Source organism: Electrona antarctica, assembly GCF_951216825.1.
Source record: "Electrona antarctica genome assembly, contig: scaffold_482, whole genome shotgun sequence".
NCBI lineage: Eukaryota > Metazoa > Chordata > Actinopteri > Myctophiformes > Myctophidae > Electrona > Electrona antarctica.
In genome coordinates, this window is record NW_027638420.1 from 18,796 (window position 1) to 42,689 (window position 23,894).

General features: G+C 42.0%; 1 protein-coding gene across 1 annotated transcript in view; it reads right to left on the reverse strand.

The window, feature by feature from the left end:
• Positions 1-23,894, reverse strand: part of LOC306918098 (NACHT, LRR and PYD domains-containing protein 3-like) — a 34,953-nt gene that overhangs the window by 3,908 nt on the left and 7,151 nt on the right. The window contains exons 3-6 of the mRNA XM_079530987.1: positions 21,328-21,444; positions 19,457-19,485; positions 17,186-19,142; positions 15,775-15,948 (exon numbers count right to left, since the gene is read on the reverse strand). Coding sequence (XP_079387113.1) covers positions 15,775-15,948; positions 17,186-19,142; positions 19,457-19,485; positions 21,328-21,444 — 2,277 coding nt within the window. The remainder of the gene's footprint in view (positions 1-15,774; positions 15,949-17,185; positions 19,143-19,456; positions 19,486-21,327; positions 21,445-23,894) is intronic.

The window sequence follows — 23,894 nt, forward strand, 5'->3', positions numbered from 1 at the left end:
TACCATCGAACGTGATACATGTCTGTCTAGGCAGAGACCAGCGGTATGTATTTGCTATATATTATATGCTATAATGTATTATGCGATATATAATTGTGCATTATTAATAATTGATGTAATATGATGTTTAGATTGTAACCAAATGTCATCTGTGTTCTTGTCTCCCGATCATTGTTTAATTACCATCTGATTAATGATAAGGTAGATTTAAAACCACTTAATCACTTAATGTACCATCAATGTGCCACTTAAAGTGCCACTTAATGTGTCACTGAACTAAGTCTGAGAGTCAACAATGACAAGCTAAGCTGTACCATGGGAGTCTTAGAGTGTAAAATGATAGTAAACCCTACCGACAGAGTTAGGATAGAACCACAGACCAATAGGACCTGTAATCCAGGCCGGGATACTGTATTCATCTTGTGTTGGGGGGAAGTGTGAACAGAACGTGTGAATGTATGATTGTAAGTGTTTATAATTAATATGAATTAATAAAAACCCTATAAAATGCACGTTTGAGTTCATCAAATATAAGCTATCATTGGAGCATTTAGTTCACTTCTGTGCGTGTTAGTCACTTTACTCTGCCTAGTGCAAGGGCTGGTCGGAGCCTCGGCACAACATCGCCAAATAACCGAACAGTTTTAAATCGTTGTGCACTAAAGTGCACAGGTTTAAATCATTGCGCTACTACAGCGCACAGTTTTAAATCGGTGTGCTACTAAAGCACACAGTTTTAAATCGTACGGCCACTAAAGGGCCTAATGTACGGAGTTTAAATCGCGGAGCGAATAGTTTAATTCGTTGCGTAGCCGTGCGCACAGTTTAATTCATAGCGTGTCACTGACGTGACTTGACTTGAAACAAGATCTGTACCGTGCGCTCAGCGCACAGCTTAGATCACGGCCGGGCGGTTTGGAAGCATAATATAGCCTAAACTGAGACCGTTTGGACATATTATGGTTTCAATCGCTACCGCGTTTAAATAACTTTAAATTAGTGGTCACTAAAGTGGCCACAATTTAAAGGCAGTTGTACTGTGCATTGGGATCAGTGCACAGTAATTCGCCGCCGTGCGAAAGTTAATTCGCCGCCGTGCGAACTGTTTAAACCATAGAGCCACTAAAGTGCCTAGTTTGAACAGAAAGAAAGTCCCGTACGCTGGGATCAGCGTGCAGCAGCAACACGCGCCCGGGCATATTTAAGATATAATATAGTCTGAACCGAAACCGTTTGACATATTACAGTTTAAATTGCTACCGCGTTGTAAAGGGCTTTAAATAGCAGTCACTAAAGGGATCTGCAATTTAAAGTTGTTTAATTCAGAATATAGTTCAACTGAGACGGTTTGAATTTATTCGGTTGCCGTGCTGTTAAATTAAACAGCGTAGATCGGTGTATAGTCACTAAAGTGACCACAATTGTAACAAAAATAAATTACCGTGTGTTGGGACCAGCACACAGAGTTGAATCGTGCCACACTAATAACCACAAGTGTGGTTATTATTGTCTGGTGTGACGTTATTCAACTGAAATTCAAGCCGTGCGTTGATAGCAGCGCATGTGAATGCGATGCCGCAGTCGTTAGTATCCACAGGATTAAATCAAACTATAAATGCTGCCGTAACGGCATGCCGTTTTGATTTGTGCTACTAAACTAAGCGACACCGTTAAACTGTTTTCATGTGGGTATGGGTCCATGTGGAGACAGCTGTTAAAACCGTAAGCCACAAAAGTGACTGCGGGTTTAACAATAGTTTGGGAGTCATTGTTCGATAAGGCAGAGTTCTAATCGACGGAGACTATTTGTAACCAAACATAAAGTTTAATTGAGACCGGATAAGACACCGGTCGTTTAAACCAAGAGAGGTGCTTTTTATAGTAACCACAATAAAAGTGTTTTCCTGCTGGGTGCTGAGACCGCACCAAGAAGAACAGCAGTTTAGTGCATGTGAGGGGGGGGGAAATTCCTCTTTCCCACTGTCATGCAAATGTCCCAATGTGTCACTGGAGTGACAGGGGGACTGGTAATTACTGCGGCGGTATAATCTACCAAAGTAGTAATTAATAGCGGTGATAAATGTTTAGAACAAAATAGGGTTTTAAACTCAGCATTAAAGGCGATGTAATAATCTTACCAGTCAATAATGTTTAACGCTGAAAGCGTGCTTTGAAGTGCGCATAAAGGAAGGGCGTGTCTATAATAACTGTTGCGTGACGCATCTAGCAAAACCTGTGATCCAGGTTTACGGAAGGCTATAGAGTTTGACCGCCCACGGCCAATATAAATCTATATACTTATATTATATATAATCTATATAATATAAAAAAGGTTTATTTGGTGAAGGTATTAACAGGGAAGTATGGGCTTCTCTGAGTACAAATAATAGGCACATTTGTTGTGTCAGAGTCCGCTAATTAAAGCTGGGCAAAAAACTAACCATTTACTTGAGTGAATGAATGATTTGTGAAGTCGACTAAACCACTAACCCGGTCCAATTAGTTCCTGTACTGTTTGTTAAGGGGAGGGACAGAGGGGGTGGAAAATGGCTTCCTTGAAGGAGCTGCAGGATGGCAGCTCTGTAACCAAAGCTATTTTCTATAATCTAGCATTTAGTATGGAATTGTCAATTAAAGTGGGCGCAGTCTGCGACATACCTGAAGAGCTTATTAAGTTAAAATTTGCTATGAGAGATGTGGTGGACATGTCCACATGTTATAGCAGAGCTTTGGGAAAAATGGGCTGGTTAGTGCTTGCTGACAATGAGAGACATGAGTTAGGAACTTGTGTGGAGAAATACTCCCAGTTTAGTTTCGAAGCAATCATGCAGGCTATCCGTCAAATGAAAGGCAGGGTAGCCAGAGGTGTCATAGTAGACACAGCAGGGTGCCACCAGATAGGCCTCTGTGAGTTTCCTGCAGAAAGCAGGAACAAAGGAGCCCCAAAGGAGAGGGGCATACCAAAGCCCGCAGAAGAAGCAGCGCCGTGGGGAGACGGATGTGACATCCAGCCTACCGTGCCAGCGGGGACCGAGTCGACCACCCCAGAGGGGCGAGGAGAGGACACGGCCCCTGAGGGGCAAAGAGACAGGGCTGCCAGCCATCCAGGCTGGGAGCAGATGGAGCCCGTCACAACGGAGGAGCCTGGTGCCTGCAGTATCCATGCAGGGAAGCCAGAGCCCTCTACCGTGGGCAACGAACCCACGACAGGACAAGCCCTCAGTCAGTACCGTAGCAGGCCAAGAGCGGCTACGGGCAGAGCTGAGGGAACCGACGAGAACCACGCAGTTCCGCAGCCTTCGACAGAGGAGGAATGGCCGAACATCGAAGTGGGACCGACAGCAGCAGAGCAGCTGTCAACAAGAGCGGGACAGGTGAGCACCCTTCCAGAGGAACTGGAGGCTGCCTACGCCTCACCGTTCATCATCAGAGCCATGCCCGCAAACGTCGTGGGCAAGGCCGACGGGTCATCAAACCTCCTCACCACAGAAACGCCGAGCGTGATTTGTGGCATTACTGGTGCCAGTCTCCGCGATCAATGGGCGGCGGGGGAGGAGCATGACGCACACACCAGGAAACCTGGGGTGACTTTCGTGAGGGGTCCCGTGAGGGGTCCAGGCGAGCCAGAGACCGGTCCGGTCTTGAAATTTGGATGTGGTTATGAAACGACACATCTGCCGACGCATCTGTTGGGCAGAAATTGCTTTGATAAGAACAAGGCCACAATAACGCCTTTTCTGATTGATCCTGAAAAAGGAACGAGACCATGGAAGAGCGCTTTCATGCCAGCGAGATCAGAACTGGGACAGAAGAGTAGCATGTGAAATGCTTCTCTACCCATTTTGTTCCTACAGCAGGGAACAATTGGGGCTTCAGTGACAACAAGATGTCACAAACAGCACACACACACACACACGCACGCACGCACACACACACACACGCACGAGATGTGTGTCTGATCTGTGCGTATAAACGTGATGATGTATGTGGGTTCATTATATCTGTATTATACAACGAATAGCAGGTAAATGGATTTAATCTGTGCCAATTAAGTCCTTATGGACAAAGGTAAAAAAGAATGCTGGTAAAATGATTAAGTTTCCTTCGATTGGGAGGGGGGAACACTGTCTCTCAAAGTGCAAGTGGGTTTTGTGCGTGAGCGCGTATGCGCGCACGCACGCACAAACTAACACACACACACAAGCACAAAGACTGCATGTGTGAAAGACACAGAATATGGTTAAACATTGCAAGGATTTGCAATTTTCAATTGGGTTGCTTTTGGTAAAAGTCAAAGTAAAAATCCAAAAAGTCAAATGACACCAAGTTGTTGAGATGCAAAATCGATTATTTTGTTAAAATCACAATTTGAGGTTCCTAACACGGTGACAAAATACTAAGACAAGTTTGTGATCATGATTGGTTAGGAAACAACCAGGGGTAATAAACTGCATTGTTTAAACTTTGTTAACCATCTGGGCCCATTCTGCAACCAAAGAGTCGTTTGCAGAGGTGGGGGAGCACGGGAAGAATGTTTTCTTAAAGATAAGGAACCAGTCTTGTGTGGAAAATAAACCGTCTTCTTCCTCAAACAAGGGGGTTGTTTAGATAAGTCTGAAGCTTTGTCCGGGCAAACAGCCATAAAATTAAACGGACAGAGGTGACCAAAAGTTCATGTCAGTTAGGTGACCCCTAACTGACATGACAGAAACAGCATCTAAAAGTGGAGATGCACTGTATCACATTATTACAAGTATACATAAGTTTGATTAGCTGTAACTGAATTTAATACTTAAGGGTGTGTTGGGATAATTACAAAAAAATTCCACGATATCGGCGCATGTAAACCTTTTATTATTTTCATTGTTTCATTGATTTATGCAGTTAATGGGTTGTGTTTTATTTTAATGTGTTTTTCAAAGTTGTATAATGTTATAACTTCAGTATGTGGATCCAGTATTATTTAACAGGTTCCGAAATTACTAAAAATGGCATGCGCCCAAATATCAAAAAATAATATTTCCGAAAAAAATAATAATATCAGAAATAATCTTTCAGTTTATGAAAAATTGATATCCATATCAATTTTCATCACTGACGTGAGGAGTGTCGTGTTAATTATGGGTGTGCGAGATGTATTCTCAGATATTGGGGAAGAAAATATATATAGATTATGGTGTCTAGGTGTATTTCCAAAGAAGAGAGAATTACAGCTCATTGGTGAGTTAAGAAGAACCTAGGAGGTCATAAATGCCAGGCCACTTCCTTGCTGGGGGGTTGGCTGCTGGTCAGCATTCCAGCTGTAAAGGGTCTATAGTTTATGGCGCCTCCCAGGGCAGTGTCAACTCACACAAATAGAACATGGAAATGGGGATTAAGTAACTTCTATCTTTAATCCCTTTCAATTGTGTAAATGTGTTCTAGATAACCTATTATATATTGGGTTGGTAAAAAGGCTAAATGATAAATACCTGTAATAATCTAAACAGTTTAATCTAGGCAGAAGTAGTGGGCATTACAGGGATTGTAATAGGAACCGGCTGCTGTAGCCAGAGGTGCAGGCAGGATGGTCTGTGGCTTCTGATTGGTTGAAAGTGTTTAGCAGGGAGGTGTGACATCAGTCATAGAGCTTGCTTTAATATACTGACAAAGCAATGATAGACCAGATTCACCAATACCATCGAACGTGATACATGTCTGTCTAGGCAGAGACCAGCGGTATGTATTTGCTATATATTATATGCTATAATGTATTATGCGATATATAATTGTGCATTATTAATAATTGATGTAATATGATGTTTAGATTGTAACCAAATGTCATCTGTGTTCTTGTCTCCCGATCATTGTTTAATTACCATCTGATTAATGATAAGGTAGATTTAAAACCACTTAATCACTTAATGTACCATCAATGTGCCACTTAAAGTGCCACTTAATGTGTCACTGAACTAAGTCTGAGAGTCAACAATGACAAGCTAAGCTGTACCATGATCTGGGAGTCTTAGAGTGTAAAATGATAGTAAACCCTACCGACAGAGTTAGGATAGAACCACAGACCAATAGGACCTGTAATCCAGGCCGGGATACTGTATTCATCTTGTGTTGGGGGGAAGTGTGAACAGAACGTGTGAATGTATGATTGTAAGTGTTTATAATTAATATGAATTAATAAAAACCCTATAAAATGCACGTTTGAGTTCATCAAATATAAGCTATCATTGGAGCATTTAGTTCACTTCTGTGCGTGTTAGTCACTTTACTCTGCCTAGTGCAAGGGCTGGTCGGAGCCTCGGCACAACATCGCCAAATAACCGAACAGATAATGATAATCCCCTAGCAGCCATGATGGATCACATATTGTAGTTACTGTACCGTAGCATTGATAATGATAATCCCCTAGCAGCCATGATGGATCACATATTGTAGTTACTGTACCGTAGCATTGATAATGATAATCCCCTAGCAGCCATGATGGATCACATATTGTAGTTACTGTACCGTAGCATTGATAATGATAATCCCCTAGCAGCCATGATGGATCACATATTGTAGTTACTGTACCGTAGCATTGATAATGATAATCCCCTAGCAGCCATGATGGATCACATATTGTAGTTACTGTACCGTAGCATTGATAATGATAATCCCCTATAGCAGCCATGATGGATCACATAATTGTGATTGAATAACTGACCTCCTTATTTTTGATGCTGCATAATGTGGTTGGATCATCCATTCATATAAATCATAGTCTAGCATATTTACTGTATCACAGCCTTGGTTTAAAGACATGTATACTATACTTACACCTCCTTTTATGATGATCTCCTGTTTATGGTTATATACAAGTGCATATGTTGTACATCTCTAAATGTTCCGATGAATTGAACAAGGTGGACCCTCTTGTAAACAAGTGTAATGCTTGTGGTGTCGTCCACTCACAGTTAACAGTCTTTGTATATTTGAGTTGTGCTTGAAATGTACTGTAATTCTGCAAACTGTTAATAAATACTTAATCAATCAATCAATCAATCAATCAACCAATCAACCAATCACTGTATCACAGAGCCTTGGTTTAGAAAGACACACATTTGTATAGCGGCATTTTAATTACGGTCTGATAAGCATGAATGTCACATGAGATTGGATCTATAGACCAGGGTTCCCCAATTAATGTTCCTCAAGGGCCATATTTTGACTAGGGAACCAGGCTGGGGACCGAGTCCGCATGCGCGAAAAATTGGGTTTTTTTTTTTCATTAATTAATTTAAAATGGTTCTCAACCAGTGGTCCGGGGACCAACAGTGGTCCTTGAGGGGGTGCCCAGTTTGACATGCATAGGCTACTGACCCCCATTTAATGCCATTTATATCTGGGACACCCCCCCAAAACAAAACAAAAACATTTAAAAAAAAAAATTTATTCCAGGGGCCACAAGGGCCGCAAATGGCCCGCGGGCCGCCTATTGGGGAACCCTGCTATAGAACCTCATGGAGGGGTAATGTCACAGTACATGGGTCTATAACTCTGAGAGTGTACAAATGGAACCAATTTGGTTCCATTTGTACACTCTGAGAGTTAAATGAACATTGATTTTTACAATATAAATTGGGGGGTCCCAGAGATAGAAAAGCCATTAAATGGGGGGTCCGTAGACTAATGCATGCATGTCAACCTGGGGGTCCTTGAAATGAAACGGGTTGAGAATCATTGCTAGAGCCGTGAAGATCTTCTCTCATGGGGGGTCCCTGGCGTATCTTTTCTAACGGGGGTCCGCGGGGCTAATTAGTGTCAATTTGGGGGTCCTTGACATGAAAAGGACCTGCTAGCCTATACTATATACATAGGATATTTGAAATGTTCCAATATTTGTACTTCTACTTTGCATCTCAAAGGCAAATATTGTATAGGCTAATACTTTTATTACTCCACTACAATTCATTTGAAAACGTACTTTGTAGATTTTGATTATTACTACACACGCCTTGTGACCGAGCTTGTAGATCTGATTATTACTACACACGCCTTGTGACCGAGCTTGTAGATCTGCTATTTTCAAAGGACGTTTGAATGGCATCTTTCTGCCCAAATTAGCACATTTGCTTCAAATAATAATAAATCGTATTTTAGTGCCAATACTTTTGAAACTTTTACTCAAGTGAATTCTGAACACCGTTCCTGTACTTTACTGTACTACTACAATAGGTACTTATGAATACTTGTACTTCAGTAAATCATGTGAGTGCCCCGTTCAGGGCGGGAACGCCTTTTGGTGTTTTATGCATTACGTTATACTATAAAAATAGCAGATCTACAAGCTCGTAGCGCGGCACCGAGTGCCGCGCTACGAGCTTGTAGATCTGCTATTTTTGAAAAATCGTGAAATGTGATGCAAGTCTTTGATTATATATTCTTTCAGAGCGAACGTTTTTAACTCATATCTTTGCTTCTGGGGGGGTCCCTGGAACAACATATTTTCAGATGGGGGTCGGTGGCCAATTACAGATAATTCTGGGGGTCCTTGACATGAAATAGTTTGAGAAACCACTGACATAGAAACATGGGGTTTTTCCAGAAAACTGAAATGATTGATTTAGAAGACATTATTTTGCATATTTTGCAGAATCATACATGGGCAACTGGCGGCCCGGGGGCCAAATGCGGGCCCCCACCTTCACTTAATGCGGCCCACAGGTTATATCTGAAATTCTGAATACTGAACTATGTTATTGATTTCTTGCATTTCCAAACATGCAAACATGACACGCTTTAATTATTTTAATTACTTTAATATTAGTCTATATTAGTATTCCAATTCAAATATAGCAGAAACATATTCAGGATTTAAATGAAAAAATAGCAATGAGCAATGAGCTTGTAGATCGGCTATTATTTTGCTACGACAGTAATATGCAATCTGCATGGCCCTCTGGAGTGAGTGTGGAACTATAGTGGCCCTCTGGAGTGAGTGTGGAACTATAGTGGCCCTCTGGAGTGAGTGTGGAACTATAGTGGCTCCTCTGGAGTGAGTGTGGAACTATAGTGGCTCCTCTGGAGTGAGTGTGGAACTATAGTGGTCCTCTGGAGTGAGTGTGGAACTATAGTGGCCCTCTGGAGTGAGTGTGGAACTATAGTGTGGAACTATAGTTTTCTCTGGTCCCCTGCCAAACATGATTAATGATGACATGTTTAGCCGTATGAGACAACTCAACCGCTGGTTGTCTAGGTGGTGTCCAGATAATAACGTGAGCTTTATAAATCATTGGGAAACCTTTGAGGGGAATACTGGTCTGATAGAGAGAGACGGCATACATCCAACTTGGGACGGTGCAAAGCTCATCTCTAGAAATATGGACTATTTTATAGATTCATTATGACCACCCAGAGTTGGGACCAGGAAGCAGAGTTGCAGTCCTACACAGCTCTCTGTGCTTCCTCCAGTGCAGCCACCTACCCCACCTATCCTACAAAATAGAACTATTCAAACTATACAAAATAGAACTATACAAACTATACAGTCTATACAAACTATACAGTCTATACAAACTATACAGTCTCTGTACAGGCTGAACAAACCATATAGGCTGAACAAACCAAAGGAAATAGGAGCTGTACACACAAACTTGATACAAATCAAGACCAATACAGTAGTACCACAAAATACAAATATCAAATGTGGATTTCTAAATATTAGATCTCTACGCAAAAAAGGAACACTGGTAAATGAAATCATATCAGACAATAGTCTTGACTTATTTTGTCTGACTGAAACGTGGCTGGGTGAGCAAGAATATGTCAGTTTAAATACAGCCACCCCACCAAGTCACACCAATGCCCATATCCCCAGAGACAATGGTAAAATTGGAGGTGGAGTTGCTGCCATCTTCAATTCAAGCCTAACAATTAGTCCTAGAGCCAAAGCCACCTACAAATCATTTGAAAGCTTGACTCTCAACCTTTCACACCCAAGCTGGAAATCAATACAGCCCCTAATAGTCATTACAGTGTACCGCCCTCCCGGCGCTTACACACTATTTCTATCTGAGTTCTCTGAACTTTTATCAAGTCTAGTCCTTGAGTCTAATAAAATCATCGTAATCGGTGATCTAAATATTCACGCGGACATAGGAACTGATAGCCTAAATAGAGCATTCATCTCATTGATTGACTCAATCGGTTTCTCTCAGTGTGTAGATAAACCTACCCACATTCTCAACCATACCCTTGACCTCATTCTGGTCTATGGTATTACAATAGAGCACCTCATAGTTTTCCCACAAAATCGTGACCTCTCTGACCATTTTCTGATAACTTTCGATTTTACATTAATGGATTATACACCACTGGACAAAAATGTCCTCGGCAGAAGTATATCCGAGAGCGCTGTAAATAAGTTCAAGGAAACAATTCCATCAGCCATCAACTCGGTATATTTCAACAAAATAGAAGACCTGCACACCTATAGTCCTTCTCAAATCGATCACCTTGTTGATAGTGTCACAAGCTCATTTCAAATGACACTTGACTCTGTCGCTCCCCTGAAAAGGAAAGTAATAAAGCAACAAAGGCTAGCCCCATGGTACAACTCGGAAACTAGAAATCTCAAGAGAACGTCTCGCAAACTTGAAAAAATATGGCGCTCAACCAAACGGAAAGAATCGTGTATAGCCTGGCAGAACAGCCTCAAAATATACAAAAAGGCCCTCGACAATGCCAGAGCCACCTATTATTCATCCCTAATAGAGGAAAACAAAAGTAACCCCAAGTTCCTTTTTGACACTCTGGCGAAACTGACAAAAAGTAATGATTCCACTGATCCACGTATCCCTACAACTCTCAATAGTAACGATTTCATGAGTTTCTTCAATGGCAAAATAGGAACTATCAGAGATCAAATTGATCTACAACTACTCTCAGCCCCCACTGGACTGCCCCCAAATATGGTGGTCCCAGAGATGGCTGCACACCCAAATATATATATGGACAGGTTCTCCCCAATCGAGCTCTCTGAGTTCACTTCAATGATAACTTCCTCAAAATCAACGACATGTCCCCTGGATCCAGTTCCAACTAGATTACTCAAAGAGGTCCTGCCCCCGGTTGGTACATCCCTGCTCAATATGATCAATATGTCCCTGGTGACAGGCTACGTGCCACAATCCTTTAAGGTAGCTGTAATCAAACCACTTCTCAAAAAGCCTACTCTTGACTCAGGCATTCTAGCTAACTATAGACCCATATCAAACCTTCCATTTCTCTCCAAAATCCTTGAGAAAGCAGTCGCCAAACAGTTATGTGACTTTCTACATAACAACAATATATTCGAAGGCTTTCAGTCAGGCTTCAGAGCTAACCACAGCACTGAGACGGCATTGCTGAGAGTTTCAAATGACCTCCTGACTGCAGCAGATAATAACCTCCTCTCTGTACTGGTATTGCTGGACCTTAGTGCTGCATTCGACACTATTGACCACCACATCCTGCTACAGAGACTGGAGCACCTGGTTGGCATCAAGGATGTCGCACTGAAATGGTTCGAGTCCTATCTGTCTGACCGATTTCAGTTTGTTAATGTCAATGACGGATCCTCAACACGTGAAAAGGTCAAATACGGAGTTCCACAAGGCTCTGTGCTTGGACCAATACTTTTCTCTTTATATATGCTCCCTCTGGGTAACATCATCAGGGAACACTCTATAGATTTCCACTGTTACGCGGACGACACTCAACTATATCTATCGATGAAACCGAACGAAACGGACCAACTAGTCAAACTTCAAGCATGTCTTAAAGACATAAAGAGTTGGATGACCCGTAATTACCTACTCCTCAACTCTGACAAAACGGAAGTTATCATTATTGGCCCTAAGCCCCTAAGAGACAAACTAGCCGACGAGAACTTTTCCCTAGATGGCATTACCTTGGCCTCCAAGGCCACTGTAAAGAATCTGGGAGTTGTCTTTGATCAAGATATGTCCTTCAAATCTCACATCAAACAAATCTCAAAGACTGCCTTTTTTCACCTGCGTAATATTGCAAAGGTTAGGCACATCCTGTCCAAAAATTACGCAGAAAAACTTGTCCACGCATTTGTTACCTCAAGGCTGGACTACTGCAACTCGCTATTGTCAGGCTGCCCAAGTAAGTCTCTGAAAAGCCTACAGCTAGTTCAAAATGCTGCGGCGCGTGTGCTAACAGGTACCAGAAGAAGAGACCATATCACTCCTTCACTGGCCTCTCTACACTGGCTCCCGGTTAAATACAGAATAGAGTTCAAAATTCTTCTCCTCACCTACAAAGCTCTCAATGGTCAGGCACCACAATATCTCAAAGAACTCATCGATCCCTACAAACCAAATAGAACAACAGTGCGTTTACAGTATGCAAATATGCTTACTGTCCCAAAAATATCAAAAGTTACAATAGGAGGCAGGGCGTTTAGGTCCCAGGCACCTCAGCTGTGGAACCTTCTCCCGGCTTCGGTCCGTGGGGCTGACACGCTCTGCACATTCAAGACTAGGTTGAAAACCTTTCTCTATGACAAAGCCTATAGCTAGACTTGTCTCCAGTACTCGCTCACCCGATAAAGTCATAAGGGTGAGAACTGAGTAAGGGGAACCTCCCACCAAACCCCGCACCTGTGCTGTGTGTGTCTGCTAAATACCATGATTGTACATTGTTTGTGTGGGTTTGTCTCCCAGCAGTGCTTGTAATATACACCGTATAGGCTCCAGTAAGGCCTGCCACTAATCCAACTCCTTCCCCGGAGTCTCTTTTTGTCCTCCACTTCGCAGTTCCGTGGACCTCTAATATTTAACCCCCAACTGACTGCCGAGTGTGACCATGGACCAGGCCACTTCACGGAGCCCAGCAGTCTCCCAGCAGTGCTTGTAATATACACTGTATAGGCTCCAGTAAGGCCTGCCACTAACCCAACATCCGGGGAATCCTTCCCCGGAGTCTCTTTTTGTCCTCCACTTCGCAGTTCCGTGGACCTCTAATATTAACCCCCAACTGACTGCCGAGTGTGACCGTGGACCAGGCCACTTCACGGAGCCCAGCAGTCTCCCAGCAGTGCTTGTAATATACACTGTATAGGCTCCAGTAAGGCCTGCCACTAACCCAACATCCGGGGAATCCTTCCCCGGAGTCTCTTTTTGTCCTCCACTTCGCAGTTCCGTGGACCTCTAATATTAACCCCTAACTGACTGCCGAGTGTGACCGTGGACCAGGCCACTTCATGGAGCCCACCAGAAGTGTGACCGTGGACCCGGCCTCACAGTGCACGACCTGGACCAGATGTGGACCAGGCCCCTCCATGGAGCCCACCCTGTCTATCTCTCTTCTATTCTTTCTTCCTATTCCCCTCTACCCCCCCCCCCCCCCCCCCCCCCCCGACACGGTCGAGGCAGATGGCCGCCCACCCTAGAGTCGGGTTCTGCCTGACGTTTCTTCCTAAAGGGGAGTTTTTCGTTACCATTGTCGTAATATTGCTTGCTCTGGGTGGATCTTTGTTGGTTGTAAAGTGTCTTGAGACAACTTGTTGTGATTTGACACTTTAATAAAATTGAATTGAATTGAATTGAATTGAATAGTGGCCCTCTGGAGTGAGTGTGGAACTATAGTGGCCCTCTGGAGTGAGTGTGGAACTATAGTGGCCCTCTGGAGTGAGTGTGGAACTATAGTGGCCCTCTGGAGTGAGTGTGGAACTATAGTGGCCCTCTGGAGTGAGTGTGGAACTATAGTGGCCCTCTGGAGTGAGTGTGGAACTATAGTGGCTCCTCTGGAGTGAGTGTGGAACTATAGTGGCTCCTCTGGAGTGAGTGTGGAACTATAGTGGCTCCTCTGGAGTGAGTGTGGAACTATAGTGGTCCTCTGGAGTGAGTGTGGAACTATAGTGGCCCTCTGGAGTGAGTGTGGAACTATAGTGACCCTCTGGAGTGAGTGTGGAACTATAGTGGCCCTCTGGAGTGAGTGTGGAACTATAGTGGCCCTCTGGAGTGAGTGTGGAACTATAGTGGCTCCTCTCCATCATCAAAGTTGCCCTGCCCTGTGTTAAACGATGGTATAATCCTCCTCATGCTACATCACATGAGAACAGTGTGACTGAATTTATAATCCCTACAAACATCTATAAAGTCCAGTCACTCAACTCACTGCTTCCGTCACACGATAAACCGCATCAATGTTTAGCTGGACATAACATTAACATTCCACACCATGTGCATGACCCAGCACGCACGCACGCACGCACGCACGCACGCACACTCTCTCTTTCTCTGAATGGTGGTTGCATGGTGGTATGTATATAATATATATAATAAATTCATGTTATGGAAAAGAAAGCAACTTTAAACCGTACGGTCTATCCCATTTTGGGCGGGAACCCCTTTTGGTGTTTTAACTATTGAAAAATAGCAGATCTACAAGCTCATAGCGCAGCAGAGAGTGCCGCGCTATGAGCTTGTAGGTCTGCTATTTTTGAGAAATCGTGAAAATGTGCCTCAAATCTTTGAATATATATTATTACAGACTTACAGAGTGAACATTTTAACTCAAATCTTGTAGTCTCAAAAAAAAAAGTTGTAGTCAGTAACGTAATCCGAGTACCACAATTTAAAAAGTAGGGGGTTACTTTCAGTTACTTTTGGATTACTTTTAAGCAAAACTCTATTTAATTAGATAAAACATGTTTTACCATTGATAACCAGACAAGAATGTTTGAGCCTATGCAATTAAGAAAAGGACAACAGAAATATGGTTAAATCAGTGGTTCTCAACCTTTTTACAACAAGCAGAACCTCCTCAGAAAATATTTGGCTCTCAAGTTCCAACCTTATTATGATTCATGTTAAAATACAGTCCTATTCGGCTAGGCAAGGCACGTGTTCACACAAAAGGCTTATTCATTCCAAATCATAATAATATATACAAATATAAAGAATATAGGCCCTAGCCAAAGTCATGCTGTAGGGCACTGTAGACTACAAAATGATATTGATTAAAAAGAAAGAAGGAAAACACTAGCACTTTAACACTAAGTTGTCACACACACACACACACACACACACACACACACACACACACACACACACACACACACACACACACACACACACACACACACACACACACACACACACACACACACACACACACACACACACACACACCATGTGCCATGCATGCGTGTATGTATTAAGTATTTTCTGTAAAGTATAACCCCTCGCACTATAGCCATGTTAAACAATTCTGTGTTTACAAACACACAAGCACGCTAATGAGCTGAGAGCCTGAAACCTGAGGACAAAGACATTCCAAAGGCCAATCGAAAGCTACATGCAAATCTCGGAACTGCTCTTCTCCGCCCCCAAAACAGAGGTAAAGTTACCGAAAAAACAAGCATACTTTGGACTTATAAATGTATACAATTAAATTACCCAAATCAATAATCTGTTGGAATGAAAACCTTCTTCAACATTCAAACTATGTTAATATGAAAAAAACGAAAATCACACAAAAATAAATCTAGTTTATTTAGCGCCTTTTCATTATTGGCGAGATGAGGACCATTTTGCCAGGCTCGGTCACATATTGTAGTTACTGTACTGTAGCATTGTGATGTGAGAGAGTGAACTAGACAACACAAACTCTGACCATAATATTATTCTAATCAGTGTGGGATACCATGATGTCAACTTTATTCACACTCTTATTGTTAGAATCAAACTATAACTAATAAAACAGAACTAATCTAAATAATAATCTGACCTCAGTATCTCCAGTTGACAGTTTGGACTCTTCAATGCAGCAGAGAGCAGGTCCATGGATGGATCCGTTATGTCATTATAACTGATGTCCAATTCTCTCAGATGTGAAGGATTAGAGCTGAGAGCTGAACACACGATCTCATATTCTGGCTTTTGGAGGTAACAGCCAACAAGTCTGAAAATGTAGATGATGTAAAATCAGTGATTATCAACACAGATTAGATCAAGTTCATGTTCAAGGAAACGAACTATAAAGTGTAATGTAAATGTACAGTCTTAGTTGGTCAGATATTGACAGGTCATATAAGAACAGTCTAGTTGGTCAGATATTGACAGGTCAGATAAGAACAGTCTAGTTGGTCAGATATTGACAGGTCATATAAGAACAGTCTAGTTGGTCAGATATTGACAGGTCATATAAGAACAGTCTAGTTGGTCAGATATTGACAGGTCATATAAGAACAGTCTAGTTGGTCAGATATTGGCAGGTCATATAAGAACAGTCTAGTTGGTCAGATATTGACAGGTCATATAAGAACAGTCTAGTTGGTCAGATATTGACAGGTCATATAAGAACAGTCTAGTTGGTCAGATATTGGCAGGTCATATAAGAACAGTCTAGTTGGTCAGATATTGACAGGTCAGATAAGAACAGTCTAGTTGGTCAGATATTGACAGGTCATATAAGAACAGTCTAGTTGGTCAGATATTGACAGGTCATATAAGAACAGTCTAGTTGGTCAGATATTGACAGGTCAGATAAGAACAGTCTAGTTGGTCAGATATTGACAGGTCAGATAAAAACAGAGAACCAGAAAACATCAAAGTGAAAGACAGATAATCTGCATTAATAGTACAGTAATAATATGTATTAATATATTAACCCATTTAGGCCTGAAAAAACGTTCGCTCTGAAAGAATATATATTCAAAGATCTGTGCCGCATTTTTACGATTTAAAAAAAATAGCAGACCTCTGCTATTTTTCAATAGCAGATCATAATGCTTAGTTAAAACACCAAAAGGCGTTCCCGCCCAAAATGGATTAATATGTATAAATATATGTATTAATACTACAGTGTGTAACTTGTATGGATCTATGAATGTTATCTTATTTATTATTTTTACTTTGTTCTCTGTGCGTGTCAGTCAGTTCCATTTAGGCAAAAATGCTGTATAAATATTACACACGCACACACACACACACACACACACACACACACACACACACACACACACACACACACACACACACACACACACACACACACACACACACACACACACACACACACACACACACACACACACACACACACACACTTTGAGACCTGATTATTATTATAGTAATTAGGTGTGATGGTAGATTGATTCTATTCCAATAGGTTTTCTATTCACATGACTAGTACTAACCGAGCCTTTCTGCAGTTCCTCACAGCTGGGAGTAGTCTGTTTTTCCCCCATGGTGCTGTGTCGTATTGGTGCAGGTCCAACTCCTCCAGAACCTCCTCTGACGTCAGCAGCATGAAGGCCAGAGCTGAACACTGGCTCTCGGACAGCTTTGTCTTTGATCTGTCCGCTGACTTCAGGTACTGTTGGATCTCCTGATGTACTGAGTGGTCGTTCATCTCCATCAGACAGTGGAAGATGTTGATGAATCTGTCAGGAGAGAGACTCCCATCCTCATTTTCCATCTCCTTCAGGTTGTTGATGACTCTCTGGATGCTCTCTGGACTGTTCTCTGTGTGACCCAGCAGGCCTCCTAACAGACTCTGGTTGGACTCCAGTGAGAGGCCGTGAAGGAAGCGGACAAAGAGGTCCAGGTGGCCGTTAATACTCTTCAGGGCTTTTTTGATGGCTCTCTGCAGGAAGTCCTCCAGAGTCATTTCCTTTTCTTCTCCTTTGTTGTCTTCATCATCTTCAACATCACCGTCTTCTTCTTCTCCTCCTCCTCCTCCTCCTCTTCCTTCCATACTCTTCAGGGATTCTTTAATGGCTCTCTGCAGGACTTCTTCTTCTTCTTCTTCTTCTTCTTCTTCTTCTTCTTCTTCTTCTTCTCCTCCCAGGAATGTCTTCAGGACCTTCTTCGTCTTCATGCTCCTCTGTGTGAAACAGTGCATCAGGTAGACTGCAGCCAGGAACTCCTGGATGCTCAGATGAACAAAGCTGTAGACCTTTCTCTGAGATTGAACGGTCTCTTGTTTGAAGATCTCTGTGCACACTCCCGAGTACAGCGCGGCGTCGTTCACATCGAGACCGCACTCTTCCAGGTCTTCTTGGTAGAACATGACGCTGCCTTTCTCCAGATGTTCAAACGCCAGCATGCACAGCTTCAGGAGAACATCCCCGTCAGTCACCTCATCATACTTTGTCTTCATCCTTTTTATCTGGAGCGAGATGAAGTGGCTGAACATCCCGGTCAGGTTCTTGGGCAGCTGTCCTGTCTCGTCTGTCTTCACCAGGTCCTCCACAACGGTAGCGGTCATCCAACAGAAGACTGGGATGTGACACATGATGTGGATACTCTTTGATGTCTTCACGTGTGAGATGATGGTGCTGGCCAGCTCCTCGTCATCACTGAACATCTTCCTGAAGAACTCCTCCTTCTGGGGGTCTGTGAACCCTCGTATTTCTGTCACCATGTCAACGCATGCAGGAGGGATCTGATTGGCTGCTGCAGGTCTGGTGGTTATCCAGAGGAGAGCCGAGGGGAGCAGATTCCCCTTGATGAGGTTCGTCAGCAGCACGCCCACCGATGATGTCACCGTGACATCAGAGACGACGTCATTGTTGTCGAAGACGTCAGAATCGACATCAATGTTCTTGAATTTCAGCGGAAACCTGCTTTCATCGAGACCATCGAAGATGAAGCCAACTTTCCAGGCAGCGAGCTGCTCTGCTGTGACCTTCTTTAACGTTGGATGGAAAACATTGATCAGTGAGAGAAGACTGTGCTGCTCATCTCGGACCAAGTTCAGCTCCCGGAATGAGAAGGGAACCAGGAGAATGATGTCTTGGTTCTCCAAACCTCTTGCCCAGTCCAGAGCGAACTTACGCACAGAGAATGTCTTTCCGATGCCAGCGATGCCATTGGTCAGAACTCTGCTGCTGGGTGTGTCTCTGCCAGGGAGGAGGGTCTTAAAGATGGCACGGCACTTGATTATGACGTCATGGAGGGTCTTCATGTTGGAGGCGGTCTCAAGCTGCCACACCTCATGTTGCTGATTAACCCCTTCACTCCCTCCCGCTGATAGGTGGAGGTCTGTGTAGATGTTGGAGAGGGAGGAGGGCAGTTCAGTGACGTATGCCACACAATCCAGACCGTCCAAAGTGACCTTATAGACCTTTAAATCCTCCTGCACACTGACATCTGATATGAGAAGACAATTAATACATGTTAAACATTATGCTTCATTTACAACTGTACATTGAACATAAAATATCATTAAAACAACTATGTATTAAATATCCTCCAGAAAATCAAAATTTGTCAAATAAATAAAAGTAATGTGCTAAAATAAATAACATTGGATCATTTGTTTTAGTATAAATGTATATCATCAGTATTTGGACATTGATACAGGAATACGATGTGTATATTTAATCTGATGAGTCTGCTGCTATTTAATCATTTCATGAATTGATATAAAATGTTAATGAGTGTAAAATGTTGTCCAGTCTTACTCTGTCCAGGTGTGTTTCTGAGTGTCTCTCTGTGGAGATGAAGACAATAGAATATAGATACTTTAATCCATTTTGACCTGAGATCAGATTCTAAAAATGTCTTCTACATCCTGACAGTTTTCTGAAAAAGCAATGTTTCTGTCAGTTTTTCAAAAATAGCAGACCTACAAGCTCGTAGAGCGGCACTCGGTGGCGCGCTATGAGCTTGTAGATCTGCTATTTTTCAATAGCTAAGCAACGTTTCGGTCACTAGGGACCTTCCTCAGGCAAGATGCCTGAGGAAGGTCCCTAGTGACCGAAACGTTGCTTCATTAAATAAGACAATACTCTAGTGCCGAGCAGATACACAGTGTGCGGGTGTACCTTATTGCTTTCTTTGATGTCCACTGGCCTACGCACCTGTGCATACGCCTGATTGCTAGGTGTGCGATAGTTTTCTCCTACAATATCTAAAGCATAACATGATGCTAACACCAAAAGGGGTTCCCGCCCAAAATGGGTTTTAATATATAAACTACCAGAATACTACTATATTAAACATTCTCTATCTTTATGTCTCATTCTACAAGTAGAGAGAACACAACATCTTGGGTTTAAACATTCTCTATCTTTATGTCTCATTCTACAAGTAGAGAGAACACAACATCTTGGGTTTAAACATTCTCTATCATTATGTCTCGTTCTACAAGTAGAGAGAACACAACATCTTGGGTTTAAACATTCTCTATCTTTATGTCTCATTCTACAAGTAGAGAGAACACAACATCTTGGGTTTAAACATTCTCTATCTTTATGTCTCATTCTACAAGTAGAGAGAACACAACATCTTGGGTTTAAACATTCTCTATCTTTATGTCTCATTCTACAAGTAGAGAACACAACATCTTGGGTTTAAACGTTCTCTATCTTTACGTCTCATTCTACAAGTAGAGAGAACACAACATCTTGGGTTTAAACGTTCTCTATCTTTATGTCTCATTCTACAAGTAGAGAGAACACAACATCGTGGGTTTAAACGTTCTCTATCTTTATGTCTCATTCTACAAGTAGAGAGAACACAACATCTTGGGTTTAAACGTTCTCTATCTTTACGTCTCATTCTACAAGTAGAGAGAACACAACATATTGGGTTTAAACATTCTCTATCTTTATGTCTCATTCTACAAGTAGAGAGAACACAACATCGTGGGTTTAAACGTTCTCTATCTTTATGTCTCATTCTACAAGTAGAGAGAACACAACATCTTGGGTTTAAACGTTCTCTATCTTTACGTCTCATTCTACAAGTAGAGAGAACACAACATATTGGGTTTAAACATTCTCTATCTTTATGTCTCATTCTACAAGTAGAGAGAACACAACATCGTGGGTTTAAACGTTCTCTATCTTTATGTCTCATTCTACAAGTAGAGAGAACACAACATCTTGGGTTTAAACGTTCTCTATCTTTACGTCTCATTCTACAAGTAGAGAGAACACAACATCTTGGGTTAAAGGACAACTGTCTCTGTGTTTCTTTCCATCCAAGGTGGATGTTTTAGGGACTAGAGATTAGTAGAGATTAGATAGTAGTAGTTACTAGAGATTGTAAAAGATGAGGATCTCTCTCCTCCTCCTACGTCTGCTGCAGCTGCTTAAAACTTAGACAAAATATATAATCATTTGCTGCTTTCTTTTGTTGTAGTGATTTTCACTGTATTTTGACAGGGGGAGGGGGAGGGGGCGGGGATATGATATATAGGACGGAGGGACGGTGAACTAAAGACAAACATTAAACCTGTGTATAGGAGGGGCTCCTATACGCCCCTCAAAAACACACATACATTTATTGTGTTATTGTGTTGTATATATTTATAGAAGGATTGACATACGGTGAGTCAGGAGGTCCAGGTTCGTTACTGAAGTCAGGATTCTGCCATTCTTTAGACTCGTCACTCTTCACAGACAGAAGGCTGGGAGTTGGAGACTCTGCTCTGTGGTGAACTCTTCTGGAATCATAAAACATATTTATACAGTTATCAAGTGAATGATAAAGTCCATTTGTTCAAGACAATGTATTGTTATGTCCCAATTAAGTATAAGAGAGTATAATATTTAGGGCACATGCATACAGTGAGTGGCAAAGAGAGTTTAACATTGTTTAATACAATCAGACAATCAGGACTTTTCTGGATGTATGGGCTGTCAATCAGATAGGACTTTTCTGATTGGATGTATGGGCTGTCAATCAGATAGGACTTTTCTGATTGGATGTATGGGCTGTCAATCAGATAGGACTTTTCTGATTGGATGTATGGGCTGTCAATCAGATAGGACTTTTCTGATTGGATGTATGGGCTGTCAATCAGATAGGACTTTGCACAACCTATGTAGGCTTTGGAAAGACGTGCTACAGACTGGAATTCTGTATTTAAGTCCGACGTCATTTTGTAGTCCTACATTTAAACATTGATTGATTGATTGATTGAAAATTGTATTAACAGTTTGCAGAATTACAGTACATTTCAAGCACAAACTCAATACAAAGGCTGTTAACTGTGAGTGGACGACCCAATTAAGCATTACACTTGTTTACAACAGGGTCCACCATGTTCAAATCATCAAAACATTTAGAGACGTACAAATGGAGATGAGTGGACTGTATGTGGTGTTTATAGTCATTAAACATGGAGATGAGTGACTGTATGTGGTGTTTATAGTCATTAAACACGGAGATGAGTGACTGTATGTGGTGTTTATGGTCATTAAACATGGAGATGAGTGACTGTATGTGGTGTTTATGGTCATTAAACATGGAGATGAGTGACTGTATGTGGTGTTTATAGTCATTAAACATGGAGATGAGTGACTGTATGTGGTGTTTATAGTCATTTAAACATGGAGATGAGTGACTGTATGCGTGTTTTATAGTCATTAAACATGGAGATGAGTGACTATGTGGTGTTTATAGTCATTAAACATGGAGATGAGTGACTGTATGTGGTGTTTATAGTCATTAAACATGGAGATGAGTGACTGTATGTGGTGTTTATAGTCATTAAACATGGAGATGAGTGACTGTATGTGGTGTTTATAGTCATTAAACATGGAGATGAGTGACTGTATGTGGTGTTTATAGTCATTAAACATGGAGATGAGTGACTGTAGGTGGTGTTTATAGTCATTAAACATGGAGATGAGTGACTATGTGGTGTTTATAGTCATTAAACATGGAGATGAGTGACTGTATGTGGTGTTTATAGTCATTAAACATGGAGATGAGTGACTGTATGTGGTGTTTATAGTCATTAAACATGGAGATGAGTGACTGTAGGTGGTGTTTATAGTCATTAAACATAGAGATGAGTGACTGTATGTGGTGTTTATAGTCATTAAACATGGAGATGAGTGACTGTAGGTGGTGTTTATAGTCATTAAACATGGAGATGAGTGACTATGTGGTGTTTATAGTCATTAAACATGGAGATGAGTGACTGTATGTGGTGTTTATAGTCATTAAACACGGAGATGAGTGACTGTATGTGGTGTTTATAGTCATTAAACATAGAGATGAGTGACTGTATGTGGTGTTTATAGTCATTAAACATGGAGATGAGTGACTGTATGTGGTGTTTATAGTCATTAAACATGGAGATGAGTGACTGTATGTGGTGTTTATAGTCATTAAACATGGAGATGAGTGACTGTATGTGGTGTTTATAGTCATTAAACATGGAGATGAGTGACTGTATGTGGTGTTTATAGTCATTAAACATGGAGATGAGTGACTGTATGTGGTGTTTATAGTCATTAAACATGGAGATGAGTGACTGTATGTGGTGTTTATAGTCATTAAACATAGAGATGAGTGACTGTATGAGTGACTCCAAAGGAACAGCAATGTCCGTGTTCACCTAACTAACTATGTGACCACTATGTCACTATGAGCATGAGTACCAATGAGTACCAAAAGTGGCGCTGTTGTGCCAGAAACAGGAGAGAGAGAGATAGTGCTGCACTGCTGCCTGCTAATGAGACAGAGAGGGGGGGGGGGGGTTGCACCACTCAGTTCACACGGGTGTGAACTGACCATCCGTCCATAATATCCTTTAGCTCCCTGGGTGTGTTAAGTTCTAACATCCACCCCTTTCCTAGAAATCTTGGTTTTATTTTTTTCTAAATTTTTATCCCACGATTTTGCAACCCATTTTTTCACCCGGTGTCAAATATATAATGTAATCCTGGGCACTACACTTCCTCTGCCAACCTGGGAGAGCAACGGACTGACCTCATGCTTCCTTCTATGCATGAGGAGTCCAAGCTGCTTCTTTTCACCTGACAGGGGAGAGTTTCCCCGGTTGGACGTAGAGCGTGGAAAGAACACGTTATTCCGACCAGTTCCTTTCCCCTCCATCAGGCCCCCCTGGCTGGCCAGGGGGAGGTAGTTTAGAGACCAGGA